This window comes from Myotis myotis, unplaced genomic scaffold (assembly GCF_014108235.1).
Source record: "Myotis myotis isolate mMyoMyo1 unplaced genomic scaffold, mMyoMyo1.p scaffold_m19_p_2, whole genome shotgun sequence".
NCBI lineage: Eukaryota > Metazoa > Chordata > Mammalia > Chiroptera > Vespertilionidae > Myotis > Myotis myotis.
Genome location: NW_023416324.1, coordinates 8069790 through 8088837, shown reverse-complemented (window position 1 = coordinate 8088837; position 19048 = coordinate 8069790). Strand labels below are relative to the sequence as shown.

The following is a 19048-nucleotide window of genomic DNA, read 5'->3' as shown; positions in this document are numbered from 1 at the left end:
TTCTGAGCTCTCTGCCCCTAGCTGGGCACATACCCCCGGGCACAGAGCCCACACAGCCCGCGGGGCCTGTCTGCACCCCAGGCACAAGGGTTCAACTTCTTAGAGTCATGCATGGAAACCCGCGCATGCCACACAGGGACCAGCCAACACCCAGAGACTTTCACGCAACATAGAACTTGCCAATACTTTCATTCACGCATTATGCATTAATTCATTCATTGTTGAATACCTGCTTTGTGTCAGGCACTCTCTGTTTTGTATAAACATCCCTGCCCTCTTGGAACATATATTCTAGCGACACATTGAACATGCAGAGCCTGCAAATAGCATGTAACACACAGGTACAGACAGAACCTTACAGCACACATGACATTTTATTTTATGTATTTATTTATGTGTTTATTTATTTATAAATATATTTTTATTGATTTCAAAGCAGAAGGGAGAGGGAGAGATAGAAACATCAATGATGAGAGAGAATCATCAATCAGCTGCCTCCCGCACACCCCACAACTGGGGATGGAGCCCACAACCTGGGCATATGCCCTGACTGGGAACTGAACCATGACCTCCTGGTTCGTAGGTCGACGCTCAACCACTGAGTCAGGCACACATGACATGTTATGCCCACCACACAGTGTCTGTAGCCCCGAGGTCCAACACAATATGCAAAATACTTATTCATTCTGAGGCAGGACAGTAAGAAACTAGGAAAATTCCTGGGCAAGTGGAATGGTGAAAATTAGACAAGATAGTTAAACAAGGTCAAACAATTCGAACAATTCACAGCCAGCTGGTGACCACAAGACCTTATGTTCCCCAAGGACACTTGAGAACAAATAGTTTCTACCTGCCCTCCCTAACCAGAGAATACATGGCTTCAGTCACCCTGGCTGAGGAGACAGAGGACAGAGACCCAGTTCATGCTATTTGTGTCAGGCAAACCCAAGGATGGCTGAAGTTAGGGGAACACACAACAAAAACCCAAGTAGAGCCAGAGAGACCCAAGATAAAAGTAAAATAGTAAAGCCGACCAAAGAATAACCCCAAACTCCTCTATGGGCTCATTTCAATGCATTCGCACACTAAAAACACACCTGAAAAGTTGGTGAATATTCTACTAAGATCTTCCACTTAGGTGCTCATCTGCCTTTAGAAGAAAGGTAAAAACCCTTAAGACAAAGGCCCCACTGGGGGTCTCTCTACAGCACCCATGCCTGTTCTGGGGCATGAACGTTTTACTTTCTTTCTCCTAAACTCTCAGGGTCCCCACGAGACTTGCAACCAGGGGAGCAGCGGGCAGCGGCAGCTTGCCCCAGGCTCACCCCCTGAACCTGCCCCCAAGGTCCCCTTCTTCTCAGACTTTCCGATGAGCTGACAGCAGCCCCGCCCAGGTTCATTTCTTTCCTGTAAGGTTTCTAGGGAGCCAGAGCAGAGCACTGCCTAGGCTCCCTCCTGATGCTTCTTCCACCCTAAGCCCTTCCTGTTTTTCACTATCCCCAGCTTTAATAAACGTGCTCTCAAAATCACCTGGACTCATATTGTGAAATCTTTCCTGCTTGAGGTCAAGAACCCACACACTATGGCCAGCCTGAGGCAGACCTGCTCTAGGCCTCCTGGTCCTTGTCCAGTGACACATACCATGTCTCTCTCTCTCTCTCTCTCTCTCTCTCTCTCTCTCTCTCTCTCTCTCCCCCCATGGGCCAATGAGGTGCCCGTGCATACCAATGCCCCACCCACCCCAGATGTTGCTTCCTTTGGCTCTACCATGTGTAACTGTAATAGCAGCTGAGAGCTAACAAGTGCATTCTGTAGTCATGGCCCATGTGGTTTACATGCATGACCTTATTTGATCTCTGAAGTAGGTAGGCTTATACATCTTCCAGATGAGCAACATGAGACTCTAAGAAGTGAAATTTCAAAAACTTTAGGCTGACTCCTTAGTCTATGTTCGCTACCACTGCCAAGTATGGCACCCTCACACTCATCCCCAAACCCTCGCCTGCCCACACATGCTCACACACACATGCACACATACACCAATACGCCCACATACTCACACACTCACTCTCACGGGCACTTGCATACACTCTCGGAAGACCAAGACTCTCCTCCCACAATCTTGGTCAAAGGCTTTAATTACACTACCCCTGACACTTGCAATTAGCCCTCCCCTCTCTAGGGGAGATGCCTGGACCCGCTTCTCAAGGGCGGGCATCAAGACCAAGAGGCCAAGAAGTCCACATCTGGCAGGGAGGACCCAGGTACAAGAGTAGCCCAGAGTAGCTCTTGGGCCAATGTCCAGGGGAGTCAAGGAGAGGATGGGATCTGAGAGAAGGAGGCGGGCAGAAGGGGCTGGATCTTCCCAGGAAATCAGGTTGGCTACAGCTGTTCCTCCCAGACTGGCCAACAGGCAATTGGGCAACAGCAGCTGTGGGCGGCCAGGCAAGCAGGTGAGAGGACATTTCCCGTTTGTTTCAGTAATGTCAGCCGCTTCCGTCAGGAGGGAAGGTGAGCTCATGTCTGAGGAACCTTTGGGGAGAGGCCCTTTGAAGGGACCGGTGGGAAGCAGGTGTCCTCCAAAGTGTCAAACAGACCAACTGCTTCTGTCCTTGCCAGGGTCAGGGGGTAGGTGCCCTGCACAACAGCACCTTGCCCACCCTTCCCCTGGATGGGGCAGTGGTTAAAGCAGCAACTACCCAGATTCAAATCCTGGCTCTACTACCTTTGGGCTGTGCAACCTTTGGGCATGTTATTTAAGCCCGTGGAACCCATTTCCTCTTCTGTAAAATGGGTATAATAATACCTACTCCCCAGATGGGAATTAAATGAGATAATGCATGTCAGACTCATCTCTAGAGGTGGCTGCTCTAAGATTGCTGTATTCTTTTTTCTTTCCTTGTTTTATGTTCAATGATCTTTGAACTTTTTATTGGCCTCCTGCCCCTCAAAGAGGTGCCCTTCTTCCGGCAAGTGCTGGTAGGTGATGATCTCAGCTGCCAGCTTGACCTTAATGTTCAGCAGGGTCTCGTACGTACTCCTGGACTTGACACTGCCTGTTTGCTGGGGTCTGGGTCAGCTCTGACCCCAGGTGCAGCAGGATCCCGTGGAGCTGTTCCATCTGCATGGCGTAGCGCATCTCTACCTCCCCAGACTGTTCTCCCAGATTTCTCATCCAGTCCAGGTCAATCGCCAAGGACTGGGCCGTACGTCTCAGCTCTGTGTCCTCTCAGCAGCCCCTATCTCAGCGGCTTCCGAGGTGATCACTGTGATGCCCTCCTCAGTCTGCTGGGACCAGCACTCATCTAGCTTCTCTTGGTTCTTCTGAGCCAGCTTGTCATCCTGGGCCCAGTTGTCCGCTATGGTCTTTTTTTAAAAAAATATATTTTATTGATTTTTTACAGAGAGGAAGGGAGAGGGATAGAGAGTCAGAAACATCGATGAGAGAGAAACATTGATCAGCTGCCTCCTGCACTCCCCCCACTAGGGATGTGCCCGCAACCAAGGCACATGCCCCTGACCAGAATCGAACCCGGAACCCCTCAGTCCGCAGGCCGACACTCTAGCCACTGAGCCAAACCTGTCAGGGCAATGATCTTGGTGAGGTCCTGAGATTTGGGGGCATCCAACTCCCCAGTCAAGAAAGAGTTGGCAATCTGACAGTTTACTTCCTCTGCGTGGTTCTTCTTCATGAACAGCAGCTCCTCCCTGAAAGCCTCGCTCTCTGTCTCTGGTCTTGAAGCAATGCCCCTCGTCTCTGACCTGGGGTTCTTCCCATTTTGCTCCCCAGCCTCCGTCTCTGATTATCAGCCTCCAGGCTCCTCACCCTCTCCAGGCAGGAGGCCAGGCTGTCACTGAGGCATTGCATAGTCTCCTTCTTGCTCTGGATGCCTCAGCCACTCCGGACACTGGTGGAGGGGGACACGGAAACCTGAGAGCCAGAGCCCCTGGCGCCCGCACCGACACTGGCTGTGCTGCTGGCTGGCTGCACGGAGCCCAAGGTCCGGTAGTTGGTGGGGAAGCTGGAGCTGGTGCTGAAGCTCGTGTAGTTCAGGGAGGAAGGCAAGGGGCCAAGGCTCAGGTTCGAGATGAAGGCTGCTGTATTCTTAGAGGCTCCTAAGCAGAGATGCTCTCCCCAACTTCAGAGGTCCAGAGAAAAGGGCACCTGGGTCTATTTTGCAGCTCCCCTCCTAGGCATGCGGCTAAAGAGGCAACTGCTTCTTGCCCTCCATCCCACCCCGGCCCATTTCAGCTCAGGTCTCGGGCCACACTGTTCAGCAGGGTCCCCGAGGGCAAAGGGTGAGAGTGGGGATGGCTCAGAGCAAAACCATCCCGGTGCGTGGGGCGAGGGTCCAGGCTCAGAGATCCCCTAGGACCAGCCCTGCAGGCTCTGGCACTTTGAGGCGCTCAAACTTGGGAAGGCCTTGGGGGGCGCCAGCGAGTCCAGAGGGCCCCTTGGTCCTTTCCAAACGTCTGGGGACTTCCTCTCCCTTCTCTCCTGAAGCTAGCCCGGCCCCTTTAAAGATATTCCTGGGGGCGTGGCTTAGGTGACGTCAGCTTGGGGCATGAATGAACAGGAGCCGGTTCTCACCCAACTTCCATTAAGGATTGGGGCAGGAGGTGCTGAAGTTGCGCGCGGGCAGCGGGCGGGAGCGGAACACCGAAGCCGGCTTGCGGGGCGGGCGTGCGGGAGCCGGGCAGGGATCAGGCCGAGAGCAAGGAGCGTGGCATGGAGCGTCGGAGGCCCCGTACCTGCCTCGCCCTGCTGTGGGGCTGCATGCTGGTCGCCACCGCGGCGCAGGGCAAGGAAGGTGAGTTTGTGTGCGCGGCGGCGCCCCAGCCCGGGCTGCCGGCTCCCGAACCTCGGCGCCTCCTCGAGCTCCGTGCGCTTCGCCGCGCGCAACTTTGGAAACCGACCCGGCGCTGCCCAGCCCCGGAGCCTCCGCTGGGGTTGGGAGGCGCGCGGACCGCGACTGGGACAAACCTGGGACCCCCGCTCCCACACCGGGGTTTTAGAGGCTGAGGGGTAGCGGCCCGGGAGCGCGGGGCTCGGAGGCCGCGGAGAAGGGAACGAGACGCGGGCCACGCGGTTGCAGCCCCGGCGCCGACTCAGGAACTCATCCCGGCGGGGGCGCGGGGGGTCCCTTGGAAAACGGGGTGTCGGAAGGGCTCCCGGTGCGCGACTCAGCCTCTTGGTGATCTGAATTCACTAACCCGTTTGCTCCGATTTGGCGGAGAAGGCATTTCTGTGAAGGCCCCTCATTTTGGGGAGGGGGCTCCTGGGCTGGCGAGGCGCACACTGCCGAAGTCCCTGCTCCCTGAGATTTTCTCCACTCCCCGCCCCTCCCGCCCCGTTCTGCCTCCAGTCTGGGAAGAGAGCGTGAGGGGAGTTTCGGGTCAGTCTGCCCACACGTAGCCTTTCCTCCTTCCCACCCCGCACTCCCAGGCGCGGGGCACAGGTTCGCAGCCGCCAGTGCCGACAGGAAGTCCCAAAGTCAAGCGTTGTGAGCAAGCCAGGGGTGACTCAGAGCGGGGAAATGCGGCAGGTGGGGGCGCGGCCTCGAGGTGTGGAGCCATCAGCCCAGGGCCACCAGGGAGTCCGGGCACCCGAGGCTGGGGACTGAATCACCCACCCCCGCCCCGGCGCTCCCGGCGCCGCACTTGGGGAGGCGGCCCGGGCCGGGGGAGTGTGCGGACGGGGGCGTTGCTCCTCAGCGAGGGTCGGGGAGGGGAGGGGGGCTCCTGCCCGAGGCCCAGGACCTGCCTGCCCACCCCGCAGAGGCCGGCTTCAGTGTCCCATGGTGAGAACGCGTGTTGTGCGCGGGGCCCGGGCAGAGGCTTCCGCAGGCTCCACCAGGGGGAAGGGCGGAGGAAGCCCTGGCCGGGTGAGAAGTTTCCTTGCGCCTGGCCTTGGTTTTCCGCCTCCCGAACGGAGGTCGGGGGTGTCGCTGCTGCGTGTTGGGAGCTCACGCCGGAGCTGGAGCCCTCGGGGTGGAGGTGTGGGGTGGCATTCTGTGCCAGCCTCTGGGGCAGCCACGGCTGCTGGTTCCAGCTCACAGGGGGGAATGGATGACAGGGATTTCCGTGGCCCTCACTACCCCCACCCCCTCGGCTTTTGGTCCTCCCCCTTCCTTGGGGACTGTGGTTGGAGAGAAGGGGAGAGACAGCTGGAATCACTGCAGGCCCTTTGCAAAGGCTGCCCGTGGGGGCTGGGGGATTAGGCTGCGCTGACACTGCTGGGTGATTGTTACCTGCAGCGGCCTGGTCTCCGCGTTCCCACGTGGAGCCCTGCCCAGCCTAGGTGACTTCCATGGGATGGGGGAGGAAAAGGGCGTGTCCGGCAGAGTCCTGGGATGGGGGACTATATGTAGGCTCCCGGAGTCCCTTTGAAAGACTCCCAGAGGGAGTGGAGCCTTGGGGTGGGGGCAGTGATGGCCCGGATGGCAGCTGCTAGTGTGTTGTGTTTTTGGGATTCAGGCTGATGTGGTGGATCTGTCTAGGGCTGGGTTGGGGGCGAGAGAAGGACACACGTGTCCCTTTCTCCCTTAACCCAGGCTGCTGCTCAGTTCCATTCTTCTTTCTCGCCCCCCTCCTCCCCGAGGGTAGAGGAGCCAGGCTGTATTTGGAGACTCAGATGGAACCTGTTAGATTCTCAAAAGACATTGAATCTTTACAACAGGGAAACTGAGGGAGGGCCAAGCCCTCACCAGGCAGGGCCCTGTGCACAGCGAGGGTCAGATCTGAGCATCTGGCTTCTTGGGCTGCCAGAGCTCGGGGCCCCTTGCCTTGTGGTTTCATGGTGTCTTTTCCTGGGAAGTGGGAATAGCCGGGCAGGGGTGCAGGGGTTGCTGGCTTGAGGTGCTGATGGGAAAAGGCCTGGAGAGTGCTCAGGCCTGGAAAGCCCTTGGCTTCTTGATTCTGTAAGAGTCCAACTCTATCTCCTTCTCTTTTTTCTTCATCCCCCCCCCGCCCCCCCCCCCCCCACTCACACAGTCTCTTGCCTCCCCCTTTAACTAGTCTTGGTTGCAGAGAGATGGGGAACAGGGAGGTGACACTAGGGGAGTGGGGGGTATTGCATTGGGACCTGCAAAGGTGACACTGAGGATGGAACTTAAGTTGGAGGAGGCTTTCCTGGGGGTGGAGCGAGGGACCCAGGGCTCCTGGATGAGCCCTGCCCAGCCCAGGCCTCTCGGTGAAGCCTTTGGGGGCAGCTGAGGGGCTCCCAGCCCCCACCACCCCTTCCAGGGAAGCAGGTGCCTCAGGCCCCGGAAGAGCAGGGTGGAGGGGCAGCCGGGCCGGGCTCCTGTTCCTGGTGATCGGTTCGAGGGAATTTCCCGGGAGGGGGCTCCTTCCCGGTGTGAAGGCTTTTTTCCTTCTCAGATTGAGCCCTGTGATACTTCCAGAGCCAGGCCTGAGGGTTGGAAGGGGAGCCCCACTCTGGCAGGGGTTGTGGGGTTCCCGCTGCGTCAGATGACCCCTTCAGAGCCTGGGAGTCATGAGCTCCCACCTTTGGCTTCCTACCTGTCTGTGGAGGTGGGTGTGCACTCACCATTGTCCTGGTGCACCCCCCCCCCCACACACACACACACCTCCCCCCAGCTGCCGCCAGGAACCTCCAGATTTCTTCCTGTGTAGCCCAAACATTCCATTTGCTAGAGAAGTTAGTGAATTTTCCAAGCCTGGGCCCTGGGCATGTCTGAACAAATCCCTGCCCCATCCACCCTCCAGCCCCCCTACCCTACCCTTACGGTCTCGGGGCAGGTGCCACCTCATATTCCCTCGCCCCTGTCTGGGCTGCTGGGCTCTTCCTAGAGAGAGGTGGCCCTGGCCATCGGTCAGACGGCAGTGCCTCGCACCCAGGGCTTAAGTTCAGGGGAGCCCGGCAGTCTTACCTTGGGGAAGGGTTTCTAAGACATCAGGTCCCTGGCTTGGCCCACCCCCAGCCCCCATCTCTGAACCAGGCCCCTCTCTGTTCCCTGCTGCCTGGAGTTCCGCCCCCGGAGCCCTTCTCCCAGGTCCTGGCCCCAGCAATGCTGCTTCCTGAGGTCCTACTCCTCATGCTCCAGGGCCCAAAGGAATGGGTACTTGGTCCCTTACCTCTCACCTTAGGGCTTTATCCTCTGAGTTTGTGGGCCTTTCTTAGGTCCCAAGCCTCAGCTTCCCCAATCTCCTTGCCCTCCAGGGTGGGGGGCACCTGTTGGCAGCTACCTGGGCTTTACTTGGAAATGGAGGAGGAGCAGTACCCATCGGGTCTTGGCTGCAGCCGTTGAGCCTGGCAGAGAGCCAGGGTGGATGGGTGGGAGCTGCCCAAGGGCAGGGCTGGATGTAGGGAAGCCCCTGGTGGTGAGTCCCTCCCTCAGGCTCCAGATGCCTCTCTGGGGCCAGCGTGCTCCTGGATCCCGGTCCCTCGGGGCCTGGAAGTGCCCTCCGCGGGTTTCCATCCCTGGTCCCACAGGCACCTCTGCAGGGCAGTGGCCAGGGGGGTGAGGGACAGGGCAGTGGGAGCGACTTTCCCAAGGAGGGGACCTCGCCAGCTGTGTGTATCTTTGGGCCCCTCCTAGAGGCCCCACGGGTTCAGGGCTTTATCCCGCCTGCTCTGTGGCTTTTGTGGTGGGAAGATCGGTTTCCAGTCACCCCCTACCGGTTCCCCCTCCACTCCCTGGAGCCGTTCCCACCTGTTAGCAGCCCTCTCTCCTTGCAGGACCACGACACATGTGTGCACACATGTGTGAGCATATATGTGTGCTACGTGGTTTGGTGGGGTTGCGGATGGGACGGGAATAGGCACCAGGGCCCCCAAGGCCCACGTGCCTGTGAAGTGCTGTCCAGAGGCCGTGTCCCAGGAAGCAGACAGGGCCGCGTGGTGTCACTTAACAGATCAGCCCTGACAGCCCCAGCTCTCGCCCAGCTGCTGTCTCCCCGCTGGGCTAAGCTGTCCTGCTCTGCCCAGCTGGAGGCGACTGAGAGGGTGGCGTGCCTGGAGTCGTGGCCTAGGAAACAGGAGGCCTCGTCCTCACCCAACCCGCTGTGTAGCTTTGACTGGATCCCGTCCCTTCCCTGGGCCTCTGTTTCCCTACGTGTTGAGGGACGGGTCTCATGGATATGGTGACCCCCTACAGTGGGGTCTCTCTCTGGGCTGATGAAGCCGACAAGGACTCTTGGGGTTCCTGGAGGACTGTCATTTTTCCACCATGGCCTGACCCCCGGAGATGCCCCCAAGCTTACTGGCCTCCTCTCCTGTCTCTTCCAGTTGTTTTGCTGGACTTTGCTGCAGCGAACGGGGAACTCGGCTGGCTCACGCACCCGTATGGCAAAGGGGTAAGCCTCGGGGTCGGGCGGGGCATGGGAATGGGGGCGCTGAGACCCAGGGAGGATGGGGCCAGTCTAGATCAAACAGCTCAGCCAGGGTTCATACTTAGTGTCCTGCTTCTCACACCAGCTTACAGGTAGACATCCCAGGGTGGGCTGGGGATTGGGAGGTGGTAGGGAGGGACCTGAAAGGTGGAAGGAGCTGGGAGCCAGCTGAAGGCCCTGGCAGAGCAGGGACCCATGGGAGTTCCCTTTAGCCTAAGGCTGGGAGGGGTGGTGGCAGCCACCCTGGGCTTGGATACCCCAGGGGCTGGTGGTCAGGGGGACTATCTTGGGAGGGAAGAGGTTAAAGGCTCCCCCTGTCTTCCAGGTCCCAGCCCAGGAGGTGCGGGGTGAGGGAGAGACAGGGAACAGTGGCTCCCAGGTGCCCGCAGCCCCCAGCCTGGGAAAAGGATCAAGTTCCTCACTGCTCCCCCAGCTGTTGCTTCCCCTTCCTGCTCGGGGCTGAGTTTGTTTTGCCTCATCCCCATCCAAGTTGTCTCCCCTCTGCCCTGGCCTGTTATGACCCAGTCTGGAGGGAAAGATGCTGGGGTCCTTTCTCCAGCTTTGTGCGTCACTACCATGTGGCCTTGAAGATATTGCTGCTCACTGGGCCTCAGTTTGCCCTGCTGTACAATGGGCCCTTGCTGAGTTTGTCCTGGGGCCCTGAGCCATGGAGAAGTGTGTCTCTAAGGGGCTCGTTGGGATAGCTCCCACTGCTGGAAAGATCTGTGTGAGTTAGGTGCTTGTCCCTGGTCACCTTAGCTTCGAGGAGGCCTGGATGACAGCTCTAGCGGATTTCCTGGATCCTGGAATGTCCAGCTGGGAGGCATCTCAGATCATTTCACCTAACCCAGTCATTATACAGAGTGGGAAACTGAGGCCCAAGGGCATTCGAGGCCTTGGATTTTGTCACATAGTACGGCCAGGCTTCTTTCCTCAGCCCCTCTGCTTTCATTCATGCATGCACTCATTCATTCAACAAATACTTCCCAGAGTACCTACTCTGTTCCAGGTAGGCCCTGTGCATACAGAAATGCATTAGACCCAGCCCCTACCCCAAGGAGCTCAGAATCTAGTGTGGGAGCCAGATGTAGGTGTTACCACGTAGGTGCCAAGTACTTCGACATGGGGGACATGAGACTGGGGGCCAGAGAGGGGCATGTGGCCCAACCTTGGCCCAACCTGGGAAGTCTTCCTGGAGGAGGCCAAGCTATGTTCCTTCCTGGAGGAGGGAAGAAGATGCGCTCATCTGTCCCAAAGCCAAAGTCTAAATGATGGGAGATCACCCATTGTTTCTGACCCAGCCTCTTCCCCTGCCGCTCACATGCGCACACAGTGAATAATGATGATGATGATGATGGTGGTGATAATGCTGATGACACCAGCTGTTGTATGACAGCTCTTTCATCTTACCCTGCCAGGCAGTGTGCTCAGCAGTTTGTAGACATTCTGTCATTTATCCTGACAGCAATGCTGTGGGCTAGATCTTGTCCCCAGTCTGCAGATGTAGAGGTGGAGGCCTGGAGAGCTTCAGTGCTCCACCTGCGGTCACATGGAGTCCTCCTCCTCCCTGCCCCAGACCACAGGCTAATATAGAGGTTCAGCACCCTGGCATTGGGATCAGAAACAACAGGGGACAGCTCCTGGCTCACTGGGTACTTCTAGTGCGTGGGGTTGACATGAAGCTCCTCTCTGGGCCTCAGTTTCCTTCCCTGTAGAATGAGGATAGCAAGAACTGAAAGGTGTCTTCCTGGTGCCCAGGGCTGCCACCTGGGCATTGCCCCTGGGCCTCAGTCCGCCCCCCCCCCCCGCCCCCCGAGGACGTACCCACACTAACTTGCTGGCCCCCACAGTGGGATCTGATGCAGAACATCATGGACGACGCGCCCATCTACATGTACTCCGTGTGCAACGTGGTGGCCGGCGACCAGGATAACTGGCTGCGCACCAACTGGGTGTACCGCGGCGAGGCCGAGCGCATCTTCATCGAGCTCAAGTTCACCGTGCGCGACTGCAACAGCTTCCCGGGGGGCGCCAGCTCCTGCAAGGAGACCTTCAACCTCTACTACGCCGAGTCGGATGTGGACTACGGCACCAACTTCCAGAAGCGCCAGTTCAAGAAGATCGATACCATCGCGCCCGACGAGATCACTGTCAGCAGCGACTTCCAGGCCCGCCACGTGAAGCTGAACGTGGAGGAGCGCTCCGTGGGGCCGCTCACCCACAAGGGCTTCTACCTGGCCTTCCAGGACATCGGCGCCTGCGTGGCACTGCTCTCCGTCCGCGTCTACTACAAGAAGTGCCCCGAGCTGCTGCAGGGCCTGGCTCGCTTCCCCGAGACCATCGCCGGCTCCGACGCGCCCTCCCTGGCCACTGTGGTGGGCACTTGCGTGGACCATGCTGTGGTTCCCCCTGGGGGCGAAGAGCCCCGCATGCACTGTGCCGTCGACGGCGAGTGGCTGGTGCCTATCGGTCAGTGCCTGTGCCAGGAGGGCTACGAGAAGGCGGAGGATGCCTGCCAGGGTGAGTAATGGTGCAGGGGTGGCCTGGGATAGGGGTTCTGGGGTGGAGCCTGTGTTCCCAGGACTGTGGGATCTTGGTAAGGTCATCCCTGTGCTGATGTGGTTCTCTTAGTGGAGACTGCAAAGTCTTCCTAGACTTCAGGTTTTTTATTTCATTGAGAACGAATGAATTGTGAAATGAATGAATGGAGTCTAGTATCGAGGTTACAAGCAAGAATGCCTGGCTGCAAATCCCAGCTCTATACTTAGCTCTGTGACTTTAAGCCGGTTCCTTAACCTCTCTGTGCCTGGGTTTTCTCATCGGTAAAGTGGAGGTGAACATAGTGGCCATCTTGTAGAGTTGTTATGATAATTAAATGACTTAATGCTCATAAACTGATTAGGTCAGTGTCTGACACATAAGTGCTTTTAAGTGTGATTGTTATTTTTGATTCATCCCACAAGAATAGCTTGGGTATCTACTGCATATATACCAGCACTGTGGACATCTGGTCCAGTCCCAGGAACTAGTTCCATCTCTGTTAACTCACTGTGTGACCTTAGGCAAGTCACTTAACCTCTCTGGGTCTTGAGCTCCTTTTCTGTACGTGGAGATAAGTGAATTGGACCCTGGATTCACATCCCCTGGCTTCCCAGGAAAATTATCTGGGAGCTTTTGAAAAATGCCTGTGTTGGGGAAAAGGTGGAAGGAAGATAGAGGATCTCTCCAGCCCCTCTCCTCACCTGACCCTCCACGGGCCATAGACCCAGATTCTCTCCTAGGGGCCTCTTCTGATGACAAATCAAACCAGAGAGGGGGCCAGTTAAATCAGACTCTCTCTGGGCATGGGTGAGCTCACGTTGGGAGGCTGCGGCTTGGCACGGCCAGGGCCTGTGACAGCGGAAATCGCTGCAGCAACATGGACTTTTTTCATTGGGTGATTTTTTTTCTGGAAACGGCTGTGGGGCAGGGCATTTGTGGAATGCAGGCCGACCTTTGGAAGGCCAGCTCATCCCCTTTCTCTGGGAGCTTCTTTGCTAAGATAAGCGGGGTGTTGAGAAATTGGGGATTGAGTCTGTGCAGTTGCACATACCCACTGGGTGACCTTAGGTACATCTCTATTCATCTCTGGCCTTAGGTGTCAATAAAATGCGAAGTTCAAGTGTTACAGCTGACTTTATACTTGGTTTTTAGCCGTGGATCCTACAACCTAGGAAGTGGGTGGAAGTGTTGGAGGAGCCTGAAGCCCTTTCTGATAGGCCCCACTTGCCTCCTAAAACGAATCCTCAGAACCTTGCCTAACACAGTCTGCAAAACCCTGAATGGGAAGTTCCCTAAGAGCCTTTCAGGCCATAAGCCTGTGGTGCAGTCTCTGTTCCGGCCGTTCTTACCACCCCGCTGTCCTCGCAGCTCCCCTTTGCTGCGTGAGGCGGCCCCTGATTTAGGTGACCTCAAGTGCACACTCCCAGTTTCAGACAATGACGAGGGGGTGGGGTGGGGGGGCCGAGGCAGCCCAGTGGGTTGAGCAGACTCCTCCCACATGACATCCTCACACAAGAATGCGGGGGTGGGGGTGAGGGGCAGCTGAAAACTTTCCACAGGCTGGTGATTCAGGCCCTGTAGAGATAAGTGGACGGTTAGGACTGGGGTGTGTGTGTGGGGGGGGGGGGGGGGCACGGTTCTCCAGCAAGCAGGGCAGCCTTCCCTCCCCCGGAGGTGGGGGGTCAGGATTCTGGCAGGCTTTGTTTGTGAAGAGCTAGCAAGCCCCGGGTAGGGAGGACTGGTTTCCGGGAGCGAAGCTTTCGACTCCGCCGGTGGGACCCTCTCCACGGCCAGCCACCTGTTGCCTGTTTTCCCCTCCTCGGGATCCTTCTACCAAAATTCCCTTCAGTGCTCGGGGGCCCTCTGTGTGGCTGCGAGCCTCCAGCCTGGCTTCCCTGTGTCCCTCCAGGCTTTTCCCAGCAGCCCCTGACCATGATGCCGATGGAGAGCATAACAGCGACTTTCATAGACAAGAGCTCCCCAAGGGCAGGCACACAGCTAGGCAGGCACTTATCCGGGCGCTCGTGCTGAGTTCTCACCACCTTTCTGCCATTCCTTTTTTTAAAAAAATATATATTTTTATTGATTTCAGAGAGGAAGGGAGGGTGGGGGGAGAGATAGAAACATCAATGATGAGAGAGAGTCATTGACTGGCTGCCTCCTGCACGCCCCCTACACTGGCGACCAAGCCTGCAACCTAGGGCATGTATCCTGACTGGGAATTGAACCGTGACCTCCTGGTTCATAGGTCGACGCTCAACCACTGAGCCGCACCAGCCGGGCTCTGCCGTTCCGTTTAGCAGACAGGGATTTGAGGCCCAGAGACCTGCCTAGAGTCACACAGCTGAGCTGTGGCTGCATCAGGATTTGAATGCAGGCGGCGCAGCGGCATCCAGGCTCGAGGATGGGTCAGGAAATGGGGCGGGAAATGACCAGTTCCTTTGGAATCCCTGACTCAGCTCTTGGCCTTGGGACCAGCTCTCAGGGCAACCCCAGGATGGCAGGTCCTCGTGCAGGAGTGGGGGTGATCAGGGGGGTGTTTGCTGTACACGTTGAGGGAGAAGTTGAGGGAGGCGTCGGGTCTGCCCCCCCTGTTCCTAATGGGAGAACCTGGCGACCTGGATTCACCCATTGGGGCTTGTATTGATGACAAACTGTGCCCAGAAAAGGGGCGTGGGTACCCCGAGGCCACCCAGCACCTGGTCCAGGTTATTCCCAAAGTTTGTTTCTCAGGGTTCTTTCCTCAGGAAGCTCCGAGCTCAGGAAAGAGTTAAGCGGACAGCGGAAGGGAGGCACTCCCAGGTGTTGTGTTGGACAGGTGGGCACGCTGCCCGGAGAACTCTCGTGAGCTATGTCAGGAATGAGCCAGCTTCACTCCGGCACCCCCACCCCGGCCCCGCCGGAGGACAGTGGAGTCACTCAGGCTGACAGGCTGACCGTCATCTCCCCTGGGGCGGCTTTGTCTCCCTTTCGGCTCCGCTTCCTGTGCTGGCATCGGCCGCTGAGCTGGCGGGCCCCCCGGCTGGCGCCTCGGCCATGGGACTGCTGGCCAGGTGAGCAGGTGGCCAGCGGCTTTGGCCAGAGGCTCAGCCCAGCAGCTGGGAGGCCAGAGCTGGAGGTGGGCGTTTGGGAATTCCCTCCTTGGCGACTCCTGCTCCCTGAAGGGGCTCAGGACCTCGGGAATGTCCCCTCTCTACCTTAGTTTCTCTATTCCCGGTTCATAGGGACACCCCATTCCAGACACCATGCTAAACATTTCAGAAGCAAGGTTTTCTTCCCATCTTCACAAACAACCCAGAAGGGCTGAGGATTTTATTCCCATTTTACAGAGGAGGACACTGAGGCCCAGAGAATGGAAACAGTGACCTAAAGAGCTGGGGCCTGTAACGAGGAGGGCAGTACGTTGTCCTCAGCTGCCCCTGGCATGTGTCCTTCCATCTATAGCTGGGTGACCTTGGTGAGTCCCCTCTGGGCCTGTGACTTTGTGCTGTGGCTCCGTCCAGAACCTGGGCTGCTCTGCCAGACCGTTGACTGTGGGACCTCACCATGTGCCAAGGAGCAGAGTCCTAGCACTGGCATCCCGAGGGGCCCCAGCCTAGTCCAGGGTCCATAACTGAAGGGAGGCACCCCCTGGGCAGGAAAGGCTCTCTGGTTGAGGTGGGTCTCAGGCAGGTGCCCCTGGGCCTTGGCAGGAGCCCTGCTTTGTCAGGACACGGCTGGGGGCTCTGGGTGCCACCGCGCCTCAGTTCTGTGGAGTTGCCTTTGGGCCCCCCCTCCCCCCATACCCTGACTGCCCCACCCTCAGCTCACACTGGGGCAAATTCAGGTGCTGGCAGCTCCTTGGGGAGGCCCCTCCCTCCCTCACCGGAGGTGAGTGGGTCCCCAGAACGAACGGAAGGAAGGAAGGAAGGAAGGAGGCGAGGGAAAGCAAACAGAAGATAAAAGGCTGGTGGTAGGGAGAGAGCAGGAAGCGGGGAGGCTGGGGGTGGGGGGAGCCTCGCTTATCATGGCTTGTGGAGGAATGCCCCCATGGTAATTCCCCAGAGCGTGTGCGTGAAAGCGCGTGCGTGAAAGCGTCAGGGTGCTGGCAGCAATCACCTTGCGGCAGCAATCGGGGCCATGGAGACACCGGCTTCTGTGGGGACCACAGGGCCTGCCAGGGAGCGAGAAGCCCCCGGGCCCGGAGCTATCAATGTCCCTCATTTGCTGGGTCAGTAACTATGAGTTGCCACTGGCTGCCTGTGAGGGCAGGAGACAAAGTCCACGCTGCATTCTTGGGCTGAGGTGCTGCACACCAGCTGGGCACGGCTTGAGGAGATGACTGGCCCCAGGTGAATTGCTACTGTGACCTCCTGACCCTGTGACCGCCCCACCACTGGCCTGAGAGGCGGTTGGGCCTGAGGAGAGGAGCTCTGCCAGGGGCTGGATTTGCGTCATGCCAGAGGGTGTCTGTCCCTGAGTCACCCCACGCTGCCACCTGAGGGGCGGGTACCGTGAACTGGAAAAACTGGGGTACAGCCCAGGGTGCAGCCACCGTGCCCCAGTTCCCCTGCTCAGAGTGATACAGGCCTGCCAGGTGAGTGGGGCCAGAGAAGATCTCCACAGGTGTGCCAATGCCAGGTGCATGCCAGGCAGGTAGGCAGGTGGATGCCCTGGCACGCCATCCCCACAGGGTCTCTCCCTGGACTGCTCACTTCTTGGTCCTAGAGCGTGTGTTTAATGTGCACATGGTAGGTTTTGCCATTTACTCATTCATTCATTCATTCATTCAGTCAGTCAGTCATCTATCCATCCAGCCCACAAATAGTAGCTAAGCACCTACTGTGTGCCAGCTCCTCTGCTGGGCCATCAGACACAGATAAATTGGACTCCCTTCCTGCTCTCCAGGAGCTGCCAGTCTCATAGCGGCTCCTAATGTGTGCGGAAATAATTTCGGATGGAGCATTACAGCCAGTGAATTCCCCTGGAGCAGAAATGGTGTTTATCTATCTCTCCGTTGTATCCCAGCACCCAGCACTGTGCCAGGGTAGGGAGTGCTCAATTTCTACTTGGTAAATGTGAAACTGAGTAACAGATGCCCTAATGGGGCAAGAAGGGAGCCAGAAATTGGGCAGTTTGGAAGGGCTGTGTAGAGGAGCTCTGTAATAGCCAAGCTGGGCGATGGAAGGATGCAGAAGAATTTGCTGGCTGGCTGCGGGACAGGGAGTATTTTGGTGTGTTACTGTGTCTGAGTGTGTGTGAACACCCAGTGTGTGGCCCCTGTCCCCGCTTGCCTGCCCAGAATGCCAGGAAATCCCGTCAGGCAAAGAGAGGAAGACACAGGAGCCTGCTGGTGTCCTACCCATGAACTCCGAGGCCCCTGCGCGCGGGCACGCTCTGGCGCGGCCCCGGGGAGAGCCACTTGCAGTTCTGTGGTTGGAGGAGGGGGCAGCACATTCTCGTCAGGCAAGCACATGCCCTGTTGATGCTGCCTCTCCACTGTGTTATCTGGCACATCCGCAGCGGAAATCTCTCCAAATTCCCTCTTTCCTGCCGGCAGCAGGCGGGCCACCCCCAGGCTCTGGGGCCAGAGAATGGAACCCGACTCTTCCCCCACTTCCTCCCCTTGGCATAGGGCTGGGGGGCTGGGGCGCAGCCGCGTGGTTGTGGGGTGGGGGCATGGTGGGGGGTTTGCAGGTGGCTCAAAAGCCTTAAGCAGAGCCAAACCCGCGCTCATGGAGGCTCACGGTCCCCTCCGCAGCCTGAGAGCCTGGACGGGAAAGATGCAATTGAGATTCTAGGGGCCCTTGAGCTCCCCACCCTGTGGGGACGAGACCTCCTGCAGCACCGCTCACCCAGGGGGTAGACCCCTGGCAGACAAGTCCGAGGTCTGGGGGAACTGAAATCCCAGGATAAATATGACCCACCTTTCTGGAGTCTCATTTTTACCCGAAGATTTGGGAGAGGAGAGAGCTATTTTGTCTTCTATGAGATATGAGGATGAATGCATAATATCCAGGAGTTTCTTAAATACATTGGGACACTTGAAGGAGACTTTGGCCACCCCACCCTGGGTTTGAGTCCACCCTTTTCTTCCCATAGGACAGTGGTCGGCAAACTGCGGCTCACGAGCCACATGCGGCTCTTTGGTCCCTTGAGAGTGGCTCTTCCACAAAATACCACATGCGGGCACGCATGTACAGTGCGATTGAAACTTCGTGGCCCATGCGCAGAAGTCGTTATTTTGTGGAAGAGCCACACTCAAGGGGCCAAAGAGCCACAGTTTGCCGACCACTGCCCTAGGACATAAATGTGCCCAGTGTGAGAAGACCTATGTTAGGACCCCCCACCCCTACCCCCTTTCCCAGTTGCTCTGATGCCAGTCTTGGGATTGTCTGGCTGTTGAAGCAGGCATCTCTGCTTCGGGCTTGTTCCAGAACATGGATCCCTCTTTGCTCCACATTGAGATGCTGGTGGGAAGGGAGAGGGGCTCAAAGTCCAGCAGCCCTGGGTTTAGGTCCTGTTCTTGTGTCTCGAGAGCTTGCTGAACGTGGACAAGTTGTCTGGCCTCTCTGCACAGCCATGTCCCCGCCTCCAAAGCGGCGTGAGTGGTCGCAGTGCCCAGGTTTAACGGGCTTATCGTGAGGACTAAATGAATGGCAGGCGCTTGGACCAGGAGCTGCACCCGGTCGTGGTTTAACCAGTGGTCAGTGTTCGTTATTGGGGCTCCAGGCCCCCTCTGTCCTGGACAAGTCCCCTTTCCTACAGGCGTGCTGAGGTTCTGACAGGGCAGGGCCAGCGGAGGGGGTGAGAGAGGCTGCTGGGACGGACGGTCCCCAGGGCCCCCCTGTAAGAAGAGTCCTTAGCAGGATGTCATTGTCCAGGACTGTAAGGAACTGGGTGTTCTTTGAGTCCTGTCCCCTGACTGCCGTCCCCGTCCCACCTCTGCTCACATAGGGGACAGGACAGGAGGGAGACTTTGTCCCAGGCTTCTCTTGACCGTGTAGATCTGACTGTGCCGCTGTTCTCTGCATCAAACCTTCAATGGTGTCATTGCCTTAGGATAAGGTCCCAGCTCCTGGGCCTGGCAGTACAGGCCTTTCTCATTCTGGTTCCTGGAGACCTCCCAGCCTTTATTGCCTGGTGCCCCCCACCATTTGTGCCCACAAACCAC

The 19048-nt window shown here is 57.7% G+C and overlaps 1 protein-coding gene and 1 pseudogene across 2 annotated transcripts in view; one reads left to right on the top strand and one right to left on the bottom strand.

Moving 5' to 3' along the window:
• Positions 1-497: 497 nt before the first annotated feature.
• LOC118674954 lies at positions 498-3692 on the bottom strand (annotated as a pseudogene).
• Positions 3693-4595: 903 nt separating this feature from the next.
• The window catches only part of EPHA2 (EPH receptor A2), a 28089-nt gene continuing 13636 nt past the window's right edge, over positions 4596-19048 (top strand). Inside the window, exons 1-3 of one of the 2 annotated variants that reach the window (XM_036347193.1) lie at positions 4596-4811; positions 9251-9318; positions 11205-11874. In XM_036347193.1, coding sequence (XP_036203086.1) covers positions 4730-4811; positions 9251-9318; positions 11205-11874 — 820 coding nt within the window. In that variant the 5' untranslated portion in view covers positions 4596-4729. The remainder of the gene's footprint in view (positions 4812-9250; positions 9319-11204; positions 11875-19048) is intronic. The other variant, XM_036347192.1, reaches the window with a different exon arrangement.